The sequence below is a fragment of the Urocampus carinirostris genome, chromosome 20 (genome assembly GCF_059441175.1).
Source record: "Urocampus carinirostris isolate Australia breed hairy pipefish chromosome 20, RoL_Ucar_1.0, whole genome shotgun sequence".
Classification (NCBI taxonomy): Eukaryota; Metazoa; Chordata; class Actinopteri; order Syngnathiformes; family Syngnathidae; genus Urocampus; species Urocampus carinirostris.
Genome location: NC_142368.1, coordinates 5,972,394 through 5,997,118, shown reverse-complemented (window position 1 = coordinate 5,997,118; position 24,725 = coordinate 5,972,394). Strand labels below are relative to the sequence as shown.

At 39.5% G+C, this 24,725-nt stretch overlaps 1 protein-coding gene across 1 annotated transcript; it reads left to right on the top strand.

Moving 5' to 3' along the window:
* The first annotated feature begins 1,830 nt into the window (after nucleotides 1-1,830).
* On the top strand, nucleotides 1,831-24,469 carry LOC148346089 (solute carrier family 23 member 1-like). The gene is made up of 12 exons (XM_088324786.1): nucleotides 1,831-1,984; nucleotides 13,786-13,935; nucleotides 14,019-14,176; nucleotides 14,248-14,407; nucleotides 15,255-15,436; nucleotides 15,519-15,639; nucleotides 17,458-17,614; nucleotides 17,686-17,939; nucleotides 18,014-18,178; nucleotides 19,837-19,945; nucleotides 21,933-22,028; nucleotides 22,083-24,469. The coding sequence occupies exons 1-12, from the start codon at nucleotides 1,886-1,888 to the stop codon at nucleotides 22,271-22,273; spliced, it is 1,842 nt and encodes a 613-aa protein (XP_088180912.1). The 5' UTR covers nucleotides 1,831-1,885; the 3' UTR covers nucleotides 22,274-24,469.
* Nucleotides 24,470-24,725: the final 256 nt, after the last annotated feature.

The following is a 24,725-nucleotide window of genomic DNA, read 5'->3' as shown; positions in this document are numbered from 1 at the left end:
GCAAAATAATGAGAAGAGAAATGGTTTTCGAAGTTTGTATTCTTCCCTGTTGGTTTGTAGCAGTCATTTTCAGTTGCGCCCCCCAATAGAGCGACATCTGCTCGTCAAAAATACACCCTGTCCATTTAAGAAGCTAAATACGAGAGCAGAAAACCCTAATCGATACTACAGTGATATGGTGTATGAAGTAATGGTATTTATTTTGATCCATTCCTACTCATTCCAAAATACCCCTAATATGAATCAACCCAAACAACCACTAATATCAAAAATATGAATCAAATGTGTACCGTATTTTTTGCACTATAAGGCGCACCTAAAAGCCTTTATTTTTTTCAAAAGCTGACCATGCGCCTTATAATACAGTGCGCCTTATATATGGATCAATATTAAGTCGCAAAGTCTTGCAACTAAAGCAAGCAGCCGCCGACTAGATTGTTCCCCGAAGGCGAAGTCGTCCGCGGTGTATGCTGGGATTTATATACCGGCGTTTCATTTCCTAACCAATGTGTCAATCATCATTTGAATCGGTCACTATTGGCTAAAATTATTCGGAGGTAAAGGGGGCGGATCCTTTTTATCATTTACAGGCTCGCATAGGCTAAAGGGGCGAAACAAAGGCTGCAATTGGCCGAAAAAGATGAACGTGAATCACACGTTGAGTTGCACTACGCCATAGAGAAAACATTTTTTACTATTCTGTATTTGTAAATATTTTACTCTCCTGGATTTACTACACTCACGGTTGAAAGAAGACCATGGTTACGTATCATTATTGAACGTGATGGCTGCAAGAGAACTTAGGTGAGCTATGCGGCTTTAAATTTTCCCGGTATCTTGTTTTAGAACGATCTTGATGTTTTTGTGATGAGTCTATTTTTAAACTAAATTCAATTCAAAGTGTTTATTGTCATATGCACGGTAAAGAACCCCGTTTCCCTGCACGATCAAATTCTTACTTTGCTGTCCACACTTGCCAGCAAAAAATAAAATGGAAACTAAGAAATGTTTGGCATTTCTTGAATCCCAAGACTTTAACCTTCCGAATGATATTTGGAACGATGCATTTGAGTGATTGGTGACATCGTACAGACACTGTTTCCGTACATGTCTGAGACACGTATTTGCTTCTTTGTAAGCTTTCAGAACGTTAAGGGGGTAATCAGTTTGACTGAACTATCTGACTGTTTTGTCGACGTTCCCATTGTAGCGCCTTATAATCCGGTGCGCCTTATGTATGGAAGATATAGGACTAAAAACTATTTTTTGGGGGTGCGCCCTATAACCTGGTGCGCCTTATAGTGCGGAAAATACAGTACTTAAACTACTAATGAGCCAATGATGCAGCTTTTAACCCACAAAATGTTACTGTTCTACCATGCATTCTTTTATGGGGAATCGAACTTTTTCGGTTCTTCTATGCTACCACCGTTTTTTTTTACATAACCAGTATAAAGTCTATTTTTCTGATTGTTTGTGATCCGTTAAAAAAAGAGATACCGGGTTAAATAACCACTGAAGTCACCAAACAGATCAACAGGATGATTGGGTTAAACAATCTCATTGTCACGTGGCGTAATTAAAATTCAACACCAATTTGACTCTTTTTTTTCATAACACTTAGGATTAAATACATGGTAGGTGCGTATTTGGGGTGGAGCTATAATTCGCGAGGCCCTTTCAAACACCGAGGGTCGATCTTGTTTTCCCTGCGCCACGCCGCTAGTTCACCGGCGTAAGATGCAAATGTAATGAGTGAAACTTGGACTTACCAAAGCAAACATTGGCTGGGGTTCATTCCTTTCAATCATTACCTGCTAGCAGTGACCAACTCCGGTACGACGTCTTTTTCCGCCGAGTACGCGAACGGCATTCACATCCAAAGATGAGCATCGGTCCTCAATTTTCCACTTCCGAGAATATCGTACCAGGATATTCGGCATGTGGGTCGGGCAGCTCTTCACAATGCCGGGAGTTTATTTGTGTAAGTATAACTCTCACCCAAAATCCAAATTTTCTGAAGATTCAAATGTAGGCTTATAATCAGGGTTGGGTAGGGTTACTATAACTGGATTACTTTCAATTACTTTTGGATTACATTAATACCAAATAGGGCAGCACGGCGGTGCAGTGGTTAGCGCTTGTGCGGCACAGTTCATGTCATGGGAACCTGTCGTGGGTTCAAATCCAGCTCCAGACTTCCTGTGTGGAGTTTGTATGTTCTCCCCGTGCTTGCGTGGGTTTCCTCCGGGCACTCTGGTTTCCTCCCACGTTCCAAAAACATGCATTTCAGGTGAATTGGCCGGTCCAAATTGTCCCTAGGTGTGAATGAGCGAGTGAGTTGTCTGTCCCCGTGTGCCCTGCGATTGGCTGGCAACCAGTTCAGGGTGTCCCCTGCCCACTGCCCGGAGATGGCTGGGATGGGCTCCAGCCCCCCCGCAACCCTAATGAGGATAAGCGATACGGCTGATGAGATGAGATGAGATAATACCAAATATGCTAATAAAAGACAAAAAAAAACTAAATATGAATAAAATGATGACTCACAACACGTGTTAAGCTTTCTCTCCTGGCTTTGATCTCTTTGATCTCCGACAAAACTAACATCAAATGAGACAGAAACAAAATGAAAATAAATCCAAACAGCTTGCCGACATCATTTTTGCCGTTCCATGTGTTCCGTTACACCCCAAGCCTGCACAAAATTTAGTCATTTTATTCATATTGAGTTTCTTTTGTCTTTTATTAGCATATTTGGTATTGAAGTAATCCAAAAGTAATTGAAAGTAATCTAGTTAAAGTAACCCTACCCAACCCTGCTTATAATTTGGTGCGCCTTATTGACCAGAAGAATGGTAAATAAAATTGGAAATGCATTATTATAATGAAATACTACTACAGACGGTAAGGATTTATGAACTAATTTATTTTAGATTAAGATTTCAAAACGTTTTAGTTCTAGGAAATATGTAACTAATATGTATATACAGTGTCTGAAATAGCGTCTGCCCGGACGCCCGGGGCGTGCATCTTTTACGTCGGGCGTACAACTTACACAATGTCTCCTCCCGGGTGGCCAACAACTTTTTCAAGAAAAAAAAAACAAATCCCAAAAAATTAAAAAAAAACGAAAGATTTTTTCTTTTCAAATCAAACGTTTGCTTTATTCCGATTTCGAAATATTGGGAAATGTGAAGCACACTGTAAAGCGCTTTGGGAAGTCATTGACTTGAAAAGCGCTATATAAATGCAGATCATTTCATTTCGTTTCATTTCGTTTTGGAAATTTCGGAATTTCGGTTCGTTTGGCTATTTACATACTCGTCAGCCAATCAGAAGCCTGCATCGCATAACTTCGTGCTTCCGGACTTTCTCGAGCAATATAAGGTCGCGTATTTGCATTTCATTTTCCAAAGTAGATGCACAGAGGACACAAAAAAAAGTGGTTAGGAATCATGCTAAAACCTCAGCCCCAAGTATAAAGATTCAAAAGAAGCTAACAAAATTGATGACGCTACAAAACGTAAACGAACATTAAAAGCATCGTGGAAAGAGGAGTTCACGTGGCTTGTAGCAGACGACGCAACGCAAACACTCCATGAATGAAGATCAGTAAATGCAGATACATACTGATGACAGATGGAAAACAGCGATGTCATAGCCATGTAATAAATGTTGTAAGTATACTTATAATAAATTTCATTTTAAAGTGTTGTTCTGTTATATATTCTGATTGTCAATCCTGTTTTTTTTTTGCGATGAGTCGTCTTATTATGTTTCAAGTTGTGAAAAATGGGGCAGGCAACTTAATGGCTCGGCAGGCAACTTTTCAGAGTTGTCTGCCCTGGTGTCCGCTAACTTTTTCTCGTGCGTTTCAGACACTGGTATATAGCATGACACCTAGGAATTTCATAGACTCCAAATAGTTGACCACCCCTGGTATAGCTGGATCGTTCTTTAAACAAACTTCTTTCTCCATATATGTCATAAATAACGCAAGGAACAAAAAGTTTAATGAGCTCTTTAGGGAGCTAAAGAAATTGCGACAGATGCGTACAACTGAGCCAATATATTTGTGGATGAATAATTCAAGAGCATTTCCAGGAAATTGAGTCTCATTTGGTCTTCTTGTTTGAGCTAAGGAGACGAAAACCAAATATAATGCACTCCAAATCGTTTGAAATGGGTTTTTTTTTTTTCACTCGTCTTGAGCAACCTTTTTGTGGAATGCAAACCAACAGACCATAAATGACATTTGCTGCAGGGAAATGTCAACAAAATAAAATTGAATTCTAGAGGATCGTTTCCTGCCTTTAAGTGACTGCTGTCAATCAAGTCTTGTCACCGCTGAGGGAGATGACCTTCATTTCACTAGATAATCTTATCAGGATCAATTAAAAAAAAAAGGAATTGGGAATAATTAAATGGCTAAATTTGTGCTGGTTCTCGTGTTTCTTGACAAACAATAGACAACTTATTTTCTGATTTATTTCTGTATTGAGCTCCTTAATATGGTTTATCAAATATGTATATATATATATATCGTATTTTCTGCACTATAAGGCGCACCGGGTTATAGGGCGCACCCCCAAAAAATAGTTTTTGGTCCTATATTTTCTATACATAAGGCGCACCGGATTATAAGGCGCTACAATGGGAACGTCGACAAAACAGTCAGTTCAGTCCAACTTATTACCCCCTTAACATTCCGAAAGATTGCAAAGAAGCAAATACGTGTCTCAGACGTGTACGGAAACAGTGTCTGTACGATGTCACCAATCACTCAAATGCATCGTTCCAAATATTTATTCGGAAGGGTAAAGTCTTGGGATTCAAGAAATGCCAAACATTTCTTAGTTTCCATTTTATTTTTTGCTGGCAACTGTGTGGACAGCAAATTAAGAATTGTATTGTGCAGGGAAACGGGGTTCTTTACCGTGCATATGACAATAAACACTTTGAATTGAATTTAGTTTAAAAATAGACTCATCACAAAAACATCAAGATCGTTATAAAACTAGATACCGGGAAAATATAAAGCCGCATAGCTCACCTAAGTTCTCTTGCAGCCATCACGTTCAATAATGATACGTAACCATGGTCTTCTTACAACCGTGAGTGTAGTAAATCCAGGAGAGTAAAATATTTACGAATACAGAATAGTAAAAAAAAATTTCTCTATGCCGTAGTGCAACCCAACGTGTGATACACATTCATCTTTTTCGGCCAATCGCAGGCTTTGTTTCGCCCCTTTAGCCTATGCCAGCCTGTAAATGATAAAAAGGATCCGCCCCCTTTACCTCCGAATAACTTGAGCCAATAGTGACTGATTGAAATGATGATTGACACATTGGTTAGGAAATGAAACGCCGGTATATAAATCCCAGCATACACCAGGGACTACTTCGCGTTCGGGGGAAAATCTAGTCGCCGGCTGCTTGCCTTAGTTGCAAGACTTTGCGACTTAACATTGATCCATATATAAGGCGCACTGTATTATAAGGCGCATGGTCAGCTTTTGAAAAAAAAAAAGGCTTTTAGGTGCGCCTTATAGTGCAGAAAATACGGTATATATATTATTATTTTTTTATGTTAATTGACCAGTAGTTTGCAGCAGTTTTGAGGTTAAATGCAAAAAAATGTTTACTAGTGGTTGGTGGGCTTGGCATGGCATGGCTTGGCAGTGGGATTTACTTTTGTTTGGGTAGATGTAGGTCGGTAGGTATATGGGTGAGTAATTTGTTATGTGGGTAAGTGATTAGTTTGGTGGTTAGGTTTTTAGTTATTCTGTCTGTTGGGTAGTTTGGTTGTTGTCAGATGCTCTTAACTGATTTGCACGGAACCTTTTAAACCAGACTCACCTGTCTAATTGTTTGATAGTTGGCTGAGTCATAACTAGTAGTAGTTGCCAAGCTTTTTCATTTTAGTTGATATTTTAGTCAGTCTGATGTTGGCATTTTATGATTGAAATTTCAGATTTGATATTTTCTGTATTGATATTTTATATTTTTATATTATGTACATATTTTATAAGTTCGTGGTGAACAGTATTTGGCTCCTTAGATTCATGGTTTATTTTTGTGATGTTAGCTGGTCAGTAGTTAGTCGTGGTATGTTAGCTCTTTAGTCAAATTTTTTTAATGTTATTTTATAGTTTCTTGGTGAACTCTTACTGGTCCATTAGTTTTGTTACTTTCTTTGTCTTATAGTTAGCTGGATAGTAACCAATAGTGGTATTATTACTTTTTATTTTTTTTTAACTTATTTTACTTTAATTTCTTTAACTAGTAATAAGTTTGTTAGTTTCCTTAATTTATTTGATTGTTAACTGGTTAGTAGTGATATATTACGATTACGCTTCTTTTTTTAAAAAATCTTATTTTACATTTTCTTGGTGATCAGTAATTAGCTCCTTAATTTCCAATGGTTCTTTGTGCGATAAATAGCTAGTTAGTATAAAATCCTTTTTTTTTCTTTTTTATTGAATTTTTTCTTCGAAACAAATTATTGGCTTGTTTGGTTTCCATAGTTCCTCTTTATTTTAGTCTGTAGGATATCAGATAGTATTTTTACAATTATTTTTGCTGTATTTAATTTTTTTAATTTTTATGTTGACGATGTTAACTGGTTTGCACAAAAAACACATAATCAACTGCATAGTCAAATCAATGTTTTGCTTTGACTAGTGCAGGTGTTGATAACCCAAAATGTTGAAAAAGTCATTGAACAAAGAAAAACACGTTTGGAGCTGTAAGGCAATGTATACTTCTATATTCTATATTCATTAATAAACGTTTAGAATGTTTGTGTCATCCTTCTAAGTGCAGAAGCTATATCTCATCTCATCTCATTAGCCGTACCGCTTATCCTCATTAGGGTCGCGGGGGGCTGGAGCCCATCCCAGCCATCTCCAGGCAGTGGGCAGGGGACACCCTGAACTGGTTGCCAGCCAATCGCAGGGCACACGGGGACAGACAACTCACTCGCTCGCTCATTCACACCTAGGGACAATTTAGACCGGCCAATTCACCTGAAATGCATGTTTTTGGAATGTGGGAGGAAACCGGAGTGCCCGGAGGAAACCCACGCAAGCACGGGGAGAACATACAAACTCCGCACAGGAAGTCTGGAGCTGGATTTGAACCCACGACAGGTTCCCATGACATGAACTGTGCCGCACAAGCGCTAACCACTGCGCCGCCGTGCTGCCCTAGAAGCTATATCATTTTCCATTATCAAAGATTTTTGAAAGTGCTAGGGAGCGCCAAAGAGCCACATGCGGCTCTAGAGCTGCTTATTACTAACCTCTTGACTAGTGAATATTTGGGTAGTGTGTTTTTTTTTTTTTTTTTATCTAGCGAGTTATTAGTCTGTCATGTTGATGTCATTTTTTAACTGACTTAAAAATAAATGTATTAAATGAAAGAAAAAACAAAAATAACAGTCTGTAGCCATCAGTGGCACTGAATGTTACTCAAAAATGTGATGATGTTTTTTGTCCAAAGTATTAGGTGCATATTGGTATGAATAAACACTGAGTTTTGCTTAGAGTTCAACTAAATTTGATAGAAATGTATATACAAAAGTTTCATGGCAGCTTTTCACGCAATATTGAAGAAAAGGGCGCAACACTTTTACCAGAGGCGTGTCCCAAATCCCGTTCGGCAGGGATCCTTGTTCCTATCTTAAACTCCCGCCTAGACACACATTCCTTCGCTGTTTTGTATATTTATATTGTTTAAATACCAGCAATGAAAAACTATTTCTGCAGTCAAAATTGACGGTACTGGGTTTGCTAGCTGAATATGCAACAATTTCCTTTTTGATCCGTCGACTATTTTTATTTTTTATTTCTTTTTTGGACGTGCAGTATCTAAGTAAGTGCAATTTTAGCTTTATTGTAAATAATAGGGGCAACACGGCAGCTGAGTGATTAGCCCGTCCGAGGCACAATTCCGAGGTCTTGTGTTCAAATCCAGCTACCAGTCTTCCTGTGCAGAGTTTGCATGTTCTCCCCGTCCTTGCGTGGGTTTCCTGCGGGCACTCCGGTTTCAAAGAGTGGATGTTAATAATAGACAAAATAAAAATCACATTGCTAGAGCTAATTTGTTCCATCGGTTAGTGAAGTCCTCATTTTTCAAGTTTGTCGATTGACGTTCTGGGTTCTTGCAAAAGATTTTTGCATTTTTCTCTTTGCAGCTGATGGTTGCTGGTCTTTTCCCTGTATGGTAAAACGGTTCACGCACGGATTGACGCTCTATTCTCCCGACATGAAAAATTAAACCATAAAATAATTAGCAAGCTGGCTGCACGTAATTGTTATTATGCAAGAGGGGCATCTTGAGCCCATAAACCAGAGAGTTAAGTTGTATAGTTGCACACACATTGTTATTGTAATAAAAATGTATTTCTCTCTCTCTTTCTCTCTCAGTATAGACGTATCTGTTTTTATTCCACTGGAGGGAGAGAATAGGGGGCCAAAACTTTTGCAACACGTACTTTTCAGTTTTTTTCGTTAAAAATATAAAATGTTGAAATAATTTGGTTCCACTTCCCGATAGTGTCTCACATGTTGTTGATTCTTAAAGGGAAAATGACATTTTTTGCTATGGACTGTAATATTGCCCATCCCAAATATAATTTTTCTTATTTTAAGTTATACTTTTTCGTGCGATGTGTTAGGATTATATAATGAATATATATATTTTTTTCCTAGAAAAACAAGTTCAAATGATTAAATTCACATAAATGACAGAGAACATTTTACTAATTTAAGTATCTTTTTTTTTTTTTAAATAGAAGACATTTAAAATTGGTAAAAATATATAGGGCAGTTTTGCTCATATGTTCTTATTTTGCTGAAGAAAAAAAAGTAAAGTGTGATTGTAAAATTATACAAACATTTGAAATAAACTAAATGATTTGCTCACAATACAAATCATTTTGTTTGATGTGTCTTTGAGCACACCAGGAAAAAACATTATTTTCACCGCAATATAATTTAACGTATTTAAATATCTTCTTTTCTAAATGCTGTATTAAAAACATTCTGTATCATTGGCAGATACTCTTGCTCGAAAAAGATAAAAAGGACTGAAAAAGAGCAAAAGTATTTGCTCAGGAGATATAATATGTATAACTTTGCAAACACTGTGAAATATTACTATTACTTTCTTGAATGCAATTAAAAAAGCCATTGTCATACATTCTAAATCGACTACGAATCAATTAAAAAACTATTGCATTTTTTATTGTTTTAGACGGACATTGTTTCCTGTTTGACCACTAGATGTCACTATATTGTGTAGTGTAACCGAAAACGAGTGTTTCGAAGCACAATAAAGAATACCAACTATGAAGACTCAAATGGACCAAAAAGCACCATGTTTCTTCTCATTTTTAACTCAGTTTTGGATCTTTTAGGGGTAACCGCAGGGTTGGGTAGGGTTACTTTAACTTGATTACTTTCAATTACTTTTGGATTACTCCAATACCAACTATGCTAATAAAAGACAAAAGAAACTAAATATGAATAAAATGATGACTCACAACACGTGGTAAGCTTTCTCTCCTGGCTTTGATCTCCGGCAAAACTAACATAAAATGCGACAGAAACAAAATGAAAATAAATCCAAACAGCTTGCCAACATCATTTTTGCCGTTCCATGTATTCCGTTACTCCCCAAGCCTGCACAACATTTAGTAATTTTATTCATATTTAGTTTCTTTTGTCCTTTATTAGCATATTTGGTATTGGAGTAATCCATATGTAATTGAAAGTACCGTATTTTCTGCACTATAAGGCGCACCTAAAAGTCTTAATTTTTTTCAAAAGCTGACCATGCGCCTTATAATACAGTGCGCCTTTTATATGGATCAATGTTAAGTCGCAAAGTCTTGTAACTAAGGCAAGCAGCCGCCGACTCGATTTTCCCCCGAAGGCGAAGTCGTTCGCGGTGTACGCTGGGATTTATATACCGGCGTTTAATTGGCTAACCAATGTGTCAATCATCATTTGAATCGATCGCTATTGGCTAAAGTTATTCAGAGCCTCGGATACGCTAGAGGGCCAAAACAAACCCTGTAATTGGCCGAAAAAGATGACTGAATAGCAAGCTTGCTAAACCACGCCATAAAGAAACATGTTTCATTAGTCTGTATTTGTAAATATTTGACTCTCCTGGATTTACTACACTCACGGTTGTAAGAAGACCATGATTGCGTATCATTATTGAACGTGAGAACTTAGGTGAGCTATGCGGCTTTATATTTTCCCGGTATCTTGTTTTAGAATGATCTTGATGTTGCTGTGATGAGTTGAGTGAATTAAACTCAATTCCAAGTGTTTATTGTCATATGCACAGTAAAGTTGCGAGCGAAAAAGAAAATAGAAACTAAGGAATGGTTGGCATTTCTTGAATTCCAAGACTTTAACCTTCCGAATGATATTTGAAATCACGCATTTAAGTGACATTGTACGGACACCGCATCCGCACCTGTCTACGACACGTATTTGCTTCTTTGCAAGCTTTGGGAATGTTAAGGGGGTAACCAGTTGGACTGAATCATCTGACTGTTTTGTCCACGTTCCCATTGTAGCGCCTTATAATCCGGTGCGCCTTATCTATGGAAGATATAGGACCAAAAACTATTTTTTGGGGGTGCGCCCTATAACCCGGTGCGCCCTATAGTGCGGAAAATACGGTAATCAAGTCAAAGTAACCCGACCCAACCCTGGGTAACCGAAGCAGCAACATGGGAAGTTAGTTTGGTAGTTGGGCAGTTTTTGCTTAACATTAAAATGGTTTTTTTTAAATGAATTACGTTTTCTTATCACTAAGCGACAGTAGATAATACACAATATCCCTTTAATATTGCTAAATATGGCAAAGACCTAAATATCCCATCTCAAACTATTGAAATATCCTGAAAAAATGTACTAGTAAGCTTTGTTTACAGAAAATAAATACCGTTATTGTATTATTTAAATTTTATAAGGCAGTCCTGTATTAAAAGTAACAAATGTATTGAATTCACAACTATAATCATAAACACACTACTGTTCAAAAATTTGAAATGCCCTTATTTATAAAGGTCAATGGAGATAACATTAAACTCAATGTGGTAAATGACTATTTTAGATGCAAATGTCCTTATTTTAATGCAATGTATATACATATTAGTAAAGAGGCCCATTTCCAGCAACCAGCGCTCCAGTTTTAATAGTACATTGTATTTGCTAATTGCGTTAGAAGGCTATTGGATAATTTAAAAACTTGCGTGCAGTAATATTAGCTCAGCTGAAAACAGTTTAGGGTGGCATTAGCTCAGGAGGCAGAGTTAGAGTGCCCGTCTTGGGATCAAGAGATCGCAGGTTCGATTCCCGGCTCCTCCGTGTTATATGTCGAAGTGTCCTTGGGCAAGACACTGAATCCCTAATGCCCCCAATAAGCAGGTAGGTGCCTTGCATGGCTGACTCCCTATTGGTGTGTGTGTGAATGGGTAAGTGTGAAGCACATTGTAAAGTGCTTTGGGAGGTCTTCATTGACTTGAAAAGCGCTAGATAAATGCAGACCATTTACCATTTAGCTGGTTAGAGAGGTTATAAAACTGACAATCTTATGAGCTAGTCCAGTATCTGGAGCATCACATCTGTGGGTATGATTACAGTTTCAGAATGGCCAGAAAGAGAGAATTTTCATGTGAAACTTGTTCTAAGAAATAAAGGCTACTCCATGCAAGAAATTGCAAAGAAGTTATAGATGTCATACACCACTTCTCCCTTCAGAGAACAGCACAAACAGGCTTTTGGAGAGTAGTTAGAGTGGGCCCTGCTGCAAAACCAAGCAAGAGGCTCTAGTTTGAGAAACGGACGCCTTACAGGTCCTCAACTAGCAGCTTAGTTAAATATTACCCACAAAACACCAGTATCAACAACAGCATTGTTTGTGCACTGCATGGTAAGAGATTTGATTAAACTAAAAGAAATCAAACTAACTTGACATGAACCTTCCCTCTGGAAATGCTGGTCTACTAGTGATCCCAAGAGCCAAGAAGAGAACCACAGGTTCAAGAGTGTTCTCCATTCGGGCCCTGGTGCTGCAGAATGCTCTTCCCTCTGAGTTTCGATCTGCAACCTCAGTGGAACTGTTTGAATCTAGGCTTTAAACACACTTCTTTTCTATAGCTAATGAATAACCTATATTTCATGTTGACAATATCTGTGTATTATTTGTTATTGCAACATTCATTGCAGCCTGGTCATCCTGGTAGGGGGATGACCTCATGTGCGGTCCCTTCTCAAGATTTCTTCATTTTCCTCATGTTGAGGTTTTTGAGTTTTTCCTTGCCCTCATGTAGGTTTTAGATCAGGGGATGGTGTAATAATAGGCTGTGGTTTGCAAATATATGTGGTCTGTGCAGCCCTTTGAGACTCTTTGTGATTAAGAGTTATACAAATAAACATGATTTGACTTGACTTGAAGTGGTGACTCTGAGATGCTGGCCTTAAAGGCAGAGTAGCAAAAAAAAAAGCCTGGCCAACAATAGAAGGAGATACATTTGAGCCAAAGAAGACAGACAATGGACATAAATAAATACAAGTGTGACAAAATTATCCAGTTGACCCCAAACCATTGAACAGTAATGTATATACAGTGCAACCTCGGTTCTCGACCATAATCCGTTCCAGAACCCTGTTCGAAAACCGATTTGTTCGATCACCGAAATCATTTTTCCCATTAAAAATAATGTAAATCGTTTTAATTCGTTCCAACACCCTGAATGTTTACCATGAATGTTTAAAGTAAACCCAGGCTAATCGTACGTTCGCGTAATCTTCCGTACGAAAGATTACGCTAACATGAACGTGTAAAAATAAAAAATCGTGTCGTTTACAAGTCCTTTAGCACCTTTAGCCCCTTTTCCAATGAACCGCTCACAACAAGTGGTGAGCGGTTCATTGGAAAAGGGGCTCCGTTCCAACACCCTGAATTTTAGGCTCAGTTCCAACACCCTGAATGTTTACCTGAATTTTCAACGTAATCATAAAGCTAACTCAGGCTAATCTTACGTTCCAGACGAAAGATTACGCTAACATGAACGTGTACAAATAAAAAAACGGATAAAGAAAAGAATTATGACTAGGATTTCTTACCTTTGTGGTGGTCAGCAGAAGGCGCAGGTGGACGGTGGGGAGAGAAAAATCATCAAAAGATTTTCAACCTTTTCCAAAACTTGCGGCCGTTGTTTGCTTGTAGCACTCACTCCCTTTAGCCACATCACTCGATTTCACAGCCTCCTTATTCTTTACTATCGTACTGATAGTAGATTTAGCCATGCTGTATTCCGGAGCAGGATCGGAAACTCGCACACCTCTTTCATATTTAGCTATTATGTCTTTCTTAAAGGCAATAGTTGTACGAACAACTTTTCTTTTTTCACCTGTCCTGCTTGCGCCGACCTTCTTCGGAGGTATAATTAGGGGCTAAAACACTCCGTTCACCGATATTAAAAGCGAAAGCAAAAAGAAGCAAGTGCGCACGTGATAACAGTTGGTCACGAGGGGTGGGGGCGATCTATACCATCTACACCCGTACGCGCTCAGCATCGCACCCTAGCGTACGCACTTACGCATTACCGGCGTTCGAAATCCGATTTTTTGACCGAACAGCGAAGCAAGAATTTCTCGAAATTTTTGGTCGAACTCCGATTTGTTCGAACTGAGAGGCGTTCGAAAACCGAGGTTCTACTTCATTTGTATCATTTGTTTATGCACACATTCAGATGGATGAAGACAACGAGACATCCAATGAACAGCCCCTAAAGACTTTCATTGTCGAAAACAACGACAAAGGGGACCGTAACTGCCGTGTGACGGTGTACAGTGTGACACAAGCCCCTCCCTGGTACCTGGCCATCTTTTTGGCCTTTCAGGTGGGTACAAATCTTGTCCTATGGACCTTTTTTTTCAGTTTAGCACCATCCAACTCAGCTTTGCATCCACTCCGACTTTGCAGCATTACCTGACTGCATTCGGCAGCAACATCGCCATCCCGCTCATCTTATCGGACGGGTTGTGTTTGCGACACGATAGTTTGATGCAGAGTCGCCTCATCAACACCATCTTCTTCGTTTCGGGCCTGTGCACCATTCTGCAGGTCACCTTCGGGATCAGGTGCCGGGTTTTCGCCAGGATTCCGACTAACGCTGATGAAATTGCTGAGTGTCGGTTTGTCACGCTGTTAGGCTTCCTATCCTGCAGGGGGGCACGTTCGCCTTACTTACCCCGGCATTGTCCATGCTGTCCATACCCGAATTCCAGTGTCCCTCTTGGACCCAAAACGCCAGTTTGGTGAACACATCTTCGCCGGTCTTCATCGAAGTGTGGCAGACCCGACTGAGAGCAGTAAGCCGGCGCAACATTTTTCAAATTTGGTTCGAGAAGTCTGTTTTTTTTGTTTTATCATTGTTTCCTGTATTTTAGTTTGTTATTTATAGTTTTATTTGACATTTATATTTAAATAATATTCCTTTTTATTTATATATATATATATATATATATATATATATATATATTTTTTTTTTTTTTTTTTTTGTGGTTCTATTATATTTTTTATTGTTATTTACATGTTTAAGTATTTTATTTTGTATTGTATTTGGTTTTATTTTTTTGTATTTTAAATGTCATTACATTTATTCATGTTTTTATTATGTAGATTTCTATTTTATATTTTCTTTACTTTTTTTGTTCTTTTTTTATCATTATTGATAAATGCATTTTATTTTCTTTATTAAATACTTTAAATTCAATTTGATATTTTTTTGTTTTTATATTATACATTTTTCATTCAAATTCATATTTTATACTTATTAATTGTGTTCTATTTTTTTATTTTAAAATGTTTTTGATTATGATTATTGTTATAATGTTCTCATATTTATGTATTATTTTCTTAGTTCCATCGCATTTTTATTGTTTTCAATATTAGCAATGGGTTTTTTTTAATTTTTTTATTAAAGTTTTTTTTTTTCTCAATTTCACGTTTTAAGTTTGACAAAATAAAATAAATAGGATTCTATTTTCTAAATGATTATTGTATCTTATTTCTATGATATATTATTTCTATCATCATTTTTTCTTTATTAATTTATTGTTTTCTCGTACACTGAATTTATTTCTACTTTTCATGCCTGAAAAGTGCTGTAGAAATTAATTTAATTTTATTTTATTTTAAATATTATTCTCCCCTCAGTTACAGGGCTCCATCATGGTGGGGTCCCTCCTGCAGATCGTGGTGGGCTTTTCGGGCCTGGTGGGCTTCCTGATGCGCTTCGTGGGACCCCTCACAATCGCCCCCACAATCGCCCTCATCGGCCTGTCCATTTTCGACGCGGCCGGGCTCCGGGCCGGCAGCCACTGGGGAATCTCAGCCATGTGGGCGAATGTCTATTGAGCCGGGATCTCAATTTCTTAATCCGCTTTTGTTAAAAAACAAAAAAAATTGTGGCGTCCACAGGACCGCCGCCTTGATCATCCTGTTCTCCCAGTACTTGCGACGCATCGGCCTTCCGGTCCCCGTCTACAGCAAGGCCAAGAAACTGCACACCAAAAAGTTCTACATCTTCCAGACCATGCCTGTAAGTCCTCCAGATTCTGCGGCAACAATGCTAACCAGTGGCTCGCACAGATGGACACTAGCTGGTGCTAGAGATCCTGCCCTTCGAGAGACTCTGTTAAAGAGCCATTTAAAACCTTTTTTTTTTCATTGTATTATTTTAAAAGCATCTTTAAATAGGTAAAAGTAACGACAGAAAAGTTGGATTATTTATTACACAATTATTGCCATTGATGGCTGGAGATGTCAAAGATCTGTTTTAAAACCAAACGAAAAAACATTTTGAAAATTCTGTAAAATAAGGGGTAAAAAAGCCTCCTTAAAAAAAAGGTACTTAAAATGTTACTTTTCATAAATATTTGTTTTGGTTTAATATCATCTCATTAGCCATACCGCTTTTTCCTCATTAGGGTCGCGGGGGGGGCTGGAGCCCATCCCAGCCATCTCCGGGCAGTGGGCAGGGGACACCCTGAACTGGTTGCCAGCCAATCGCAGGGCACACAGGGACAGACAACTCATTCGCTCATTCACACCTAGGGACAATTTGGACCGGCCAATTCACCTGAAATGCATGTTTTTGGAATGTGGGAGGAAACCGGAGTGCCCGGAGGAAACCCACGCAAGCACGGGGAGAACATACAAACTCCGCACAGGAAGTCTGGAGCTGGATTTGAACCCACGACAGGTTCCCATGACATGAACTGTGCCGCACAAGCGCTAACCACTGCGCCGCCGTGCTGCCCGTTTAATATCATATACATTTCTAAAATAGATCCAAGAGTAGCCAACAAAAGGATAAGAATAATACCCATAAACTTAAATGGATGATTAAATAAAAACGCAAAGACGAAAAATAATTACATTTTAGGAATATAATACGAAACATTTGAACATGAATGAACTATTTTATATACAGCGGCTGGGTGGTTAGTGCGCAGGCCCACATTGCGGAGATCCAGGGTTCCATTGCAGCTGTCGCAGCCGCCGCATGCAGAGTTTGCATGTTCTCCCCTTGTTTATGTGGGTTTCCTCCCACATTCCAAAAACATGCATGTCAGGTTAATTGGCCGGTCCAAATTGTCCCTGGGTGTGAATGGCCGAGTGAGTTGTCAGTTTCTTTGTGCCCTGTGACTGGCTGACAATCAGTTCAGGGTGTCCCCTGCCTACTGCTCGAGGATACCTGGGACGGGTAAGCGGCAAAGAAAATGAATGGAGGAATGCATATTTTATATACATATGTAAAATCCCTTTTCAATCCATTATCCCCGATTGCTGGAAGAAATGATCGGCAGAGCGCACTTTTATCGGGCCTGGCAGCGTTTTTTTAGCCGTTATTTTCAATCTAAAATGAACTCAAACAGCTGTGATCCATTATCCCAATCATATGTTCCTGCAAGCGCACACATTCTTGTCCAGCTAAAATGAAATACACATTTGTGGCTGCAATCTATTATCCTCTGTCGAATTTTGCTGTGAGAAGGTCCTGACAGAGCCCATTTTTTAGGGTTTCCAGACGCTGAAGGGTGCCATTGTTGCCTGTCTAAAATCAACTGCACTTTTTCGCCTGTGATCCATTATCCCCTGTCAACTGTTGCTGAGAGTGCGGGCTGAGAGAGCAAATTTGTATCATGCAATTTTTTTCTGTTCTTGCTGCCTAAAATGAACACAAGCCTTGCAGCTGTGAACCATTATCCCTGGTCGAGCGAGGGCCTGCAGAGGGTTAAAAATGGGGTGGCTTCTTAGAGGATTTTCACATATCGCGGGCAGGTGTAGTCCCCATTAATTGCGATAAATGAGGGCTTACAGCATGCGCGCGATATTAACAATTAATGTCGATCAGATTCTACTGGGCATCGCCGTCTCCTGGTTGGTGTGCCACCTGCTCACCATTTTTGACGTTTTCCCATCCGATCCCAACCAATACGGGCACGAGGCCCGGACTGACGCGAAGGGCGACATGGTCAGTCAGGCTTCCTGGTTCGTCATCCCCTACCCTGGTAAACCTTTTCACCGATTCATGAACGGATTCCAATCAAAGACATCAACTTGACTAATTGTTTTCATCTAGGCCAGTGGGGCACCCCCACAGTGAGCCTGGCTGGCGTTATCGGCATAACAGCGGGCATCGTGTGCTCCATTGTGGAGTCCGTAGGCGATTACCACGCCTGCGCCAAGTTATCGGGCGCCCCGCCTCCCCCCAAGCACGCCATCAACCGGGGAATCGGAATGGAAGGGGTCGGCAGCTTGCTGGCGGGGTCATTCGGCACCGGTAACGGTACCACTTCGTTTAGCGAGAATGTGGCCGCCCTGGGCATCACCAAGGTGTGAATCGATGCAAAATAACATTGGCGAGTCTCTGGAGACGCAAAGCAACCCCACGTGTGTTCGTTCCACAGGTCGGGAGTCGAGTCGTTATTCTTCTGAGCGGCGTCGTCATGATATTGATGGGGATCTTGGGGAAAATCGGGGCTATATTCTCAACAATCCCCGATCCCGTTATCGGAGGGATGTTCCTGACCATGTTCGGGATAATCGCTGCGACGGGGATCTCTAACCTGCAGGTGAACTTGAGGGGATTTGAGTTTTTAGGCGTCATGAGATGAGAATCGATATTTTGGATCAGAATTTGTGCTGATATCAACACTTTTTGAAGGGTGACTGATACCAATTATTCTTACCCCAATGGCAGAGAATTCTTCTCTCATTTAGTATGCTTTTTATTGTCGTTGTCATGTAGAAATGATCTAAATCCCCAATGGTTTACTAAAGAGTTATATAATATATAATGAGTATCTTATTTTTATCTGTTAATTTTCGATGTATGGTTGATTTCACGTATCTCAAGTTCATTTGGGGGAAATAAACGCGTTGGTTCGTCCTATTGTGAAAAATATTTAAGTGTTTTTCACATAAGACCAGTGATGTGATATTTTATCTTATTTCTGGAATATAACCAAACAAATTATTCGTTATTTATGTCACCAACTTTTCTACATTTTACGAAACAAACGAGCTACATTTTCTGAAAATACAAGCAAACATATTTCTTAGGAGCATTATTTTCAAAGAGTAAGGTACAAATGTATTTTTTGCACTTTGTTGTCTGCCCTCTAGTGGTCGTTCAACAATCAGGAACTAGGATTTAAAGGAATAAAAACAAATAATTCAAAGCAATTTGAAAGAAAATATTTTATTGGAATTTTAATGTCTTTTTTCACTTTCATTTTTTAGGGAAGCGATTTTTATATATACATTTATATTCTTCCATATATTTATAATGCAGGGTTCCCCTTGCATCATTGAAAAGCCTTAAAAGGCATTGAATTGATCATTCGTAAAATAAGGCCTTAATTGGCATTAAAATGTCTTAAATCTTTCGAAAAGGGAACACATTAATTCACAGATTTGCTTTGGTAGCAATATGGCGTGACCACAATAAACGAAGTATCAAAACGGTGATGTGGTTTCAGTCGGACGCATGTCTTAGGTCCACCCACAATACACGGAGCAACTTGGGATGGTGTCGTTAATTTATGACCATGCCAGGAAAGTCCACATTGCGTAGGAAGTCGCTGTCCCATTCATGTTTTTCTTCATTGCTAAAAGACGTGTCAGGAAATCTGTATGAGGCACGGTGTATGTAAGAAAAATTTGTGTATGTTTTTGCTACACATTTTTTGGTCTTAAATTTGATCGCAAAAGGCATTGTGTAGCATGGGGATGGGTTTTTTTTCTGTCACAGTCTTTTTCGTGAAAATGAAAACGTTTAAGCTGGAGCCTGGAGAATAAACCTTTATCTGTCTCCCTCTTCTACAGTATAGCTACGGTGTCACTCGATGACAAAATTCTTTCAACACCCATACCCATCCAAGTTTGTACACGCAAATTTCTTTCTTTTGTTCAAGCACACTTAAAATAGAAGACTTATTTAAACATTTGAAGTTTGATTTTTCTTAAGACATAAGACAAATTGGAATAGTTTTACTTAAACAAAACACAAGGACAAATGTGGTCCTTTAAACATTGAAAAAGTCTTCAATTTAACTTGCCTTAAGCTGTAGGAGCCCTGTCATGGTGTCAATACTCGGTATCAATGTAGAGGGAAGGAAACTTTATATATTTATTTATAATATCAGTACATGATATTAGGCTGAAAAAAATTAGTATCAAGGTGTCCTTAACCATGGATTGTATTTATTTATTTATTGCCACTTTTTAGGCGACTGACATGAATTCCTCCAGGAACATCTTTGTGTTCGGTTTCTCCTTGTTCTCCGGGCTGGTCATTCCTAACTGGATCGCCAAGAACCCAAATGTCCTGATCACGGGTAAGTTTCTGTTTTCCAACATGCCAAAGTCATATAATGTTGTAGAAACGGGGTTAGTTGTGTTGGGGGGGGTGCAGTCATTTCCACTTTTTTCACAGAGTGTTCTTTCCAAATTTGGAAATAATCCCAACAAATGGAAACAGATTTAGAGCAGGGGTGTCAAAGTCATTTTAACTCAGGGGGACACACGATAGAACAAACATTCTCTCGGGGGCTGGACTAGTAGATTAGAGAGAGAGAAAGAAAGAAAGGGAGAGAAAATGAGAGAGGGTGGGAGAGAAAATGCAAGTGCGAGAGAGTGCAAGAGTGACTGCGAGAGAGTGCGACATCTATAGAGTGCGGGAGAGAGCGACATGTAGAGAGAGAGAATGACATGTAGAGAGTGTGCGACATGTAGAGAGTGCGGGAGAGAGCGACATGTAGAGAGAGAGAGTGCGAGAGAACGACATGTAAAGAGAGAGAACGATATGTAGAGAGTATGCGACATGTAGAGAGAGAGAGAGAGAGACATGTAGAGAGAGAGAGTGAGACATGTAGAGAGAGACATAGAGTGCAAGAAAGAGAGACATGTAGAGAGAGACATAGAGTGCGAGAAAGAAAGCGCGTGAGAAACAAGAGATAAGAAGAGAAATAGTGAGAGAGCGTGAGAAACAAGCGATAAGAAGAGAAATAGTGAGAGAAAAAGAGAAACTAGAGAGAAAAGGAAGAGAGCAAAAGAAGGTAAAAAGACAGAGAAAGAGACAGAGTGAAAGAGAGAGGGATAGAGAGTGAGTGAAAAAGGAGGAAGAGAGAGAAAGAAATACAAGTACAGCATTTCTGAGAGGCACCTGGCTTTGGCAACATCAAGTGCATATATTTCAACCTGTAGCTCGTTTTGCTCTTAGAATAGAATAGAATATACCTTTATTGTCATTGTTACAACATGGGATATATTGTGACAACGAAATTGGACATGGCACTCCAGGTCCATATTTTACAGTGAGGTTAAGGAAAACAAAGAGATAAAGGAACAAAGAAGATCTTTTAACTGTCTTTGTTGTATAGGCTTTGTTTCCTCCAGAGAGAGGGTGTACGAGGGGGTGAGGGACAGACAGAGATGGGTGGATCCAACTAGATGTTTGATCTTACTGTACACACGGTCCAGTGTTTTTTCCCTAATTGCTCAGTCCACATATTGAATGGATTTGGGAAGTACAGTCCTTAAACATGCCCGATTAAAGTCGCCGGCGACGATAAAAGCTCCGTCGGGGTGTGCAAGCTGCTATTTATTGATAGCAGCGGGCAGGAGATTTAGCATTATGCTAACGTTAGCATCCGGTGGAACGTAAACAGCAAGCACAATGACCACAGTTAGCTCTCTCGGTAGATAGAAGAGTCTACACGATACTGCAAGAAACTCTATATCGAGTGAGCAGTGTGTGTCAACGATTCGGCTGTTATTGTAGCGCCAACCCCTGTTTTTACCGGAGTCTCTGTCCCGTTCGTGCCGGTGAAGCGTGCGTCCTGCTAGTTGGACTGCGGCGTCGGGAAAGCCAAGACTCCGTGATGACAAAAAATACTCCAATTTCGGACGCTGTTGGTGGCAATCCGCAGCTCAAATTCATTCATTTTGTGGACGATGGATCTGGCGTTGGTTAGGAACATGCTTGGGAGCCTGGTCTGTGTTGTCGCCTTCTTAGCCCAGGCCCGACTGGCAGCCTTTTTCTTTTGCTCCGTCGTTGTCGGCAGGCAGATCACCCAGGGAGATCCGGTGGTCTCTGTATATCCCTCGAGATGTTGTGGATGTTATTGTAGTTGCGAAAGTGGTCGAAGGGAAAATATGAGGGATAAAAGAACACTGAAAAACAAAAGACTTTTCTGAGCGTTGTCTCGGGGGCCGGATTCAATCCCTTAGTAGGCCTCATCCGGCCCGCGGGCCGCCTGTTTGACACCACCGATTCAGAGGGTCACACAAGACGTTTGAGAGTAATAACACGTCGGTCCTCAGGTATAAGCGAGGTGGACGCAGTTCTGCAGATCCTTTTCACAACTCACATGTTTGTCGGAGGCTTCCTGGGGTTCCTCTTGGACAACACCATTCCCGGTAAGACCAAAGTACCCTCATCCATCCCCTTCATTCAAAATAATTGCGGTACAGGTACCAAGCGTGAGCGAGGACTGCTTACCCCGGACATCATCCACGCGGAGTCCAGTAGTACTCTGGAAACCGAGGACATATACAACCTCCCCTTCGGCATCACTAAGCGGTTGTCGTCCGTGCCTTGGGTTCGCCACGTTCCGTTTTGCCCGTGGGCGGGGCACAGGACCTCACAAAAACCGGAACCCTGAAGGACCACAGAACAGGGAAGTTCATACCAGGACTCATCACTTGAAACGCTGCATACCATTCTTTTGTATGGCGGACTGGTTTTCTTTGAATGCGCAATTAAAACAGGTATTGTTACTAGGTTGGTAGCTACAATCGAGTGTATAATTTTAAGGTATTGCCACTGGAAGAAATACAACATTGGGCTTTCCATTTACAGTCAGTTATCCATTTTTTTTGTTTTTCACTGATTCGTGTGAAGGGCTACCATCGTTATCATATTACTGTGTTGTTACAATGTTATAACTACGTTATTTATTTTTTTAGGTCCTGTTTCTTAAACACCTACTCAAGTCATATTTATTTGTGACGCCCTTAATCACAAAGAGTCTCAAAGGGCTGCGCAGACCACAGATTATTGCAAACCACAGACTATTATTACACCATCCCCTGATCTAAAACCTACATGCGGGAAAGGAAAAACTCAAAAAACTCAACATGAGGAAAATGAAGAAACCTCGTGAAGGGACCACACATGATGTAATCCCCCTCCTTGGATGACCAGGCTGCAATGGATGTTGCAATAACAAATAATACACAGATATTGTCAACATAAAATAGAATAGAATAGAATATACCTTTATTGTCATTGTTACAAAATGGGTTAACATATTGTGACAATGAAATTTGGCATGACACTCCAGTTTCACACATTCACAGTGAGGTAAAAAATCCAAGAAGATAAAGGAACAGAGAAGATAAGGTTATAAAACAAGGAGGATAAGGTTAAGGTTATAATTTATACAATATTTAACCAAGAAATGTCGGCATATAGGATGTTACATATATACATATACAAATATAGGTTATTCATATGCTACAGAATATAAGTGTGTTTTAAGCCTAGATTTAAACAGTTCCACTGAGGTTGCAGATCGAATCTCAAGGGGGAATAGCATTCCACAGCACCGTGAGTATAGTAAATCCAGGAGAGTCAAATATTTACAAATACAGACTAATGAAACATGTTTCTTTATGGCGTAGTTTGGCAAGCTTGCTATTCAGTCATCTTTTTCGGCAAACTGCAGGGTTTGTTTTGGGCCTCTAGCCAATCCGAGGCTCCGAATAACTTCAGCCAATAGCGATCGATTTAACGGATGATTGACACATCTTTTTCGGCCAATTGCAGGGTTTGTTTCGGCCCTCTAGCCTATCCGAGGCTCCGAATAACTTTAGCCAATAGCGATCGATTCAAATGATGATTGACACATTGGTTAGCCAATGAAACGCCGGTATATAAATCCCAGCATACACCGCGGACTACTCCACGTTCGGGGGAAAATCGAGTCGGCGGCTGTTGCGTAAATTGCGAGACCTTGCGATTTAATATTGAGCCATATATAAGGCGCACTGTATTATAAGGCGCATGGTCAGCTTTTGAAAAAAATTAAGACTTTTAGATTCGCCTTATAGTGCGGAAAATACGGTATTACCAATATAAACTTCTTTTCCCTTAACTTATGTTTTCAAAGTTCATGGAAAATCGCAATGAACCATAACTGTTGGGCTAGTTTTGGAACCGGTCTGCTGGGCTACAACATTGGTGACTATTTTGACCAAAGGAACAGTATGTAATATTTAACATTTTAAATAATCATCTAAAATAGATCAACCTTCATATAAACATACGTTTTTAAAATAAGTTGAGACATTTAATTTTTTTTTACGTAATGTGACATAATTGTCCGGCAAAAAAACGAAAAGAAAAACTGCAGTCTGTCCACGTTAGGTATCCGTAGTTTGTATTCTTCTTTGTGCTTTTAGCACTTGTTTCACAAAAGAATACAGTGATCAAATAATACACACTGTCCCTTTAAAGGTTCTATTGAGTTGTAACATCTGCACTTTTTACCCACAAAATGTTACCTTACACCCTTTTGGGAACATATCTAACTTACATGTTCTGTTCCGTTATACTACCACGGCTTCTTTTACCTACAGTTTGTTTTTATGACAGTGTGCGTACTTGGTAAAAGAATTTGTGGTGAGCAATAAACTTGATTTGATCATCACATTAGCTCAGTATTTATTATTCAGTCTTGAAACATTTCCTTGAGAGTTCACCGTCTCTGTGGGGGGAAATAACTCTGAATTTGTCAGGCTACAGAAGTTTGGAAGCACTTTTTGGAGTGACCCTGGATGAACTTTCTAAATCTTCTGTTTCCACAAGGTGTTATGTTTTTTTGTAAAACTGTCCCTTTAATGAATGAACTGGGGAGGGGGTGTTTCTTTCAGTGCATGTGAAACAAATTAAAAAGGAAAAATGTGCTGAATGAAAAAAGTAAAACACTATATGATACACAGTGAAGAAAATAAGTATTTGAACACCCTGCTATTTTGCTATTTCACCCACTTAGAAATCATGGAGGGGTCTGAAATTGTCATCATAGGTGCAAGTCCACTGTGAGAGAGATA

Coding starts and splice junctions, on each gene's coding strand:
- LOC148346089 (XM_088324786.1), top strand. CDS start 1,886: ATGAGCATCGGTCCTCAATTTTCCACTTCCGAGAATATCGTACCAGGA. Junction 17,940..18,013: donor CCGCCCTGGGCATCACCAAG/GTGTGAATCGAT, acceptor TTCGTTCCACAG/GTCGGGAGTCGAGTCGTTAT. Junction 19,946..21,932: donor CCCAAATGTCCTGATCACGG/GTAAGTTTCTGT, acceptor GTCGGTCCTCAG/GTATAAGCGAGGTGGACGCA.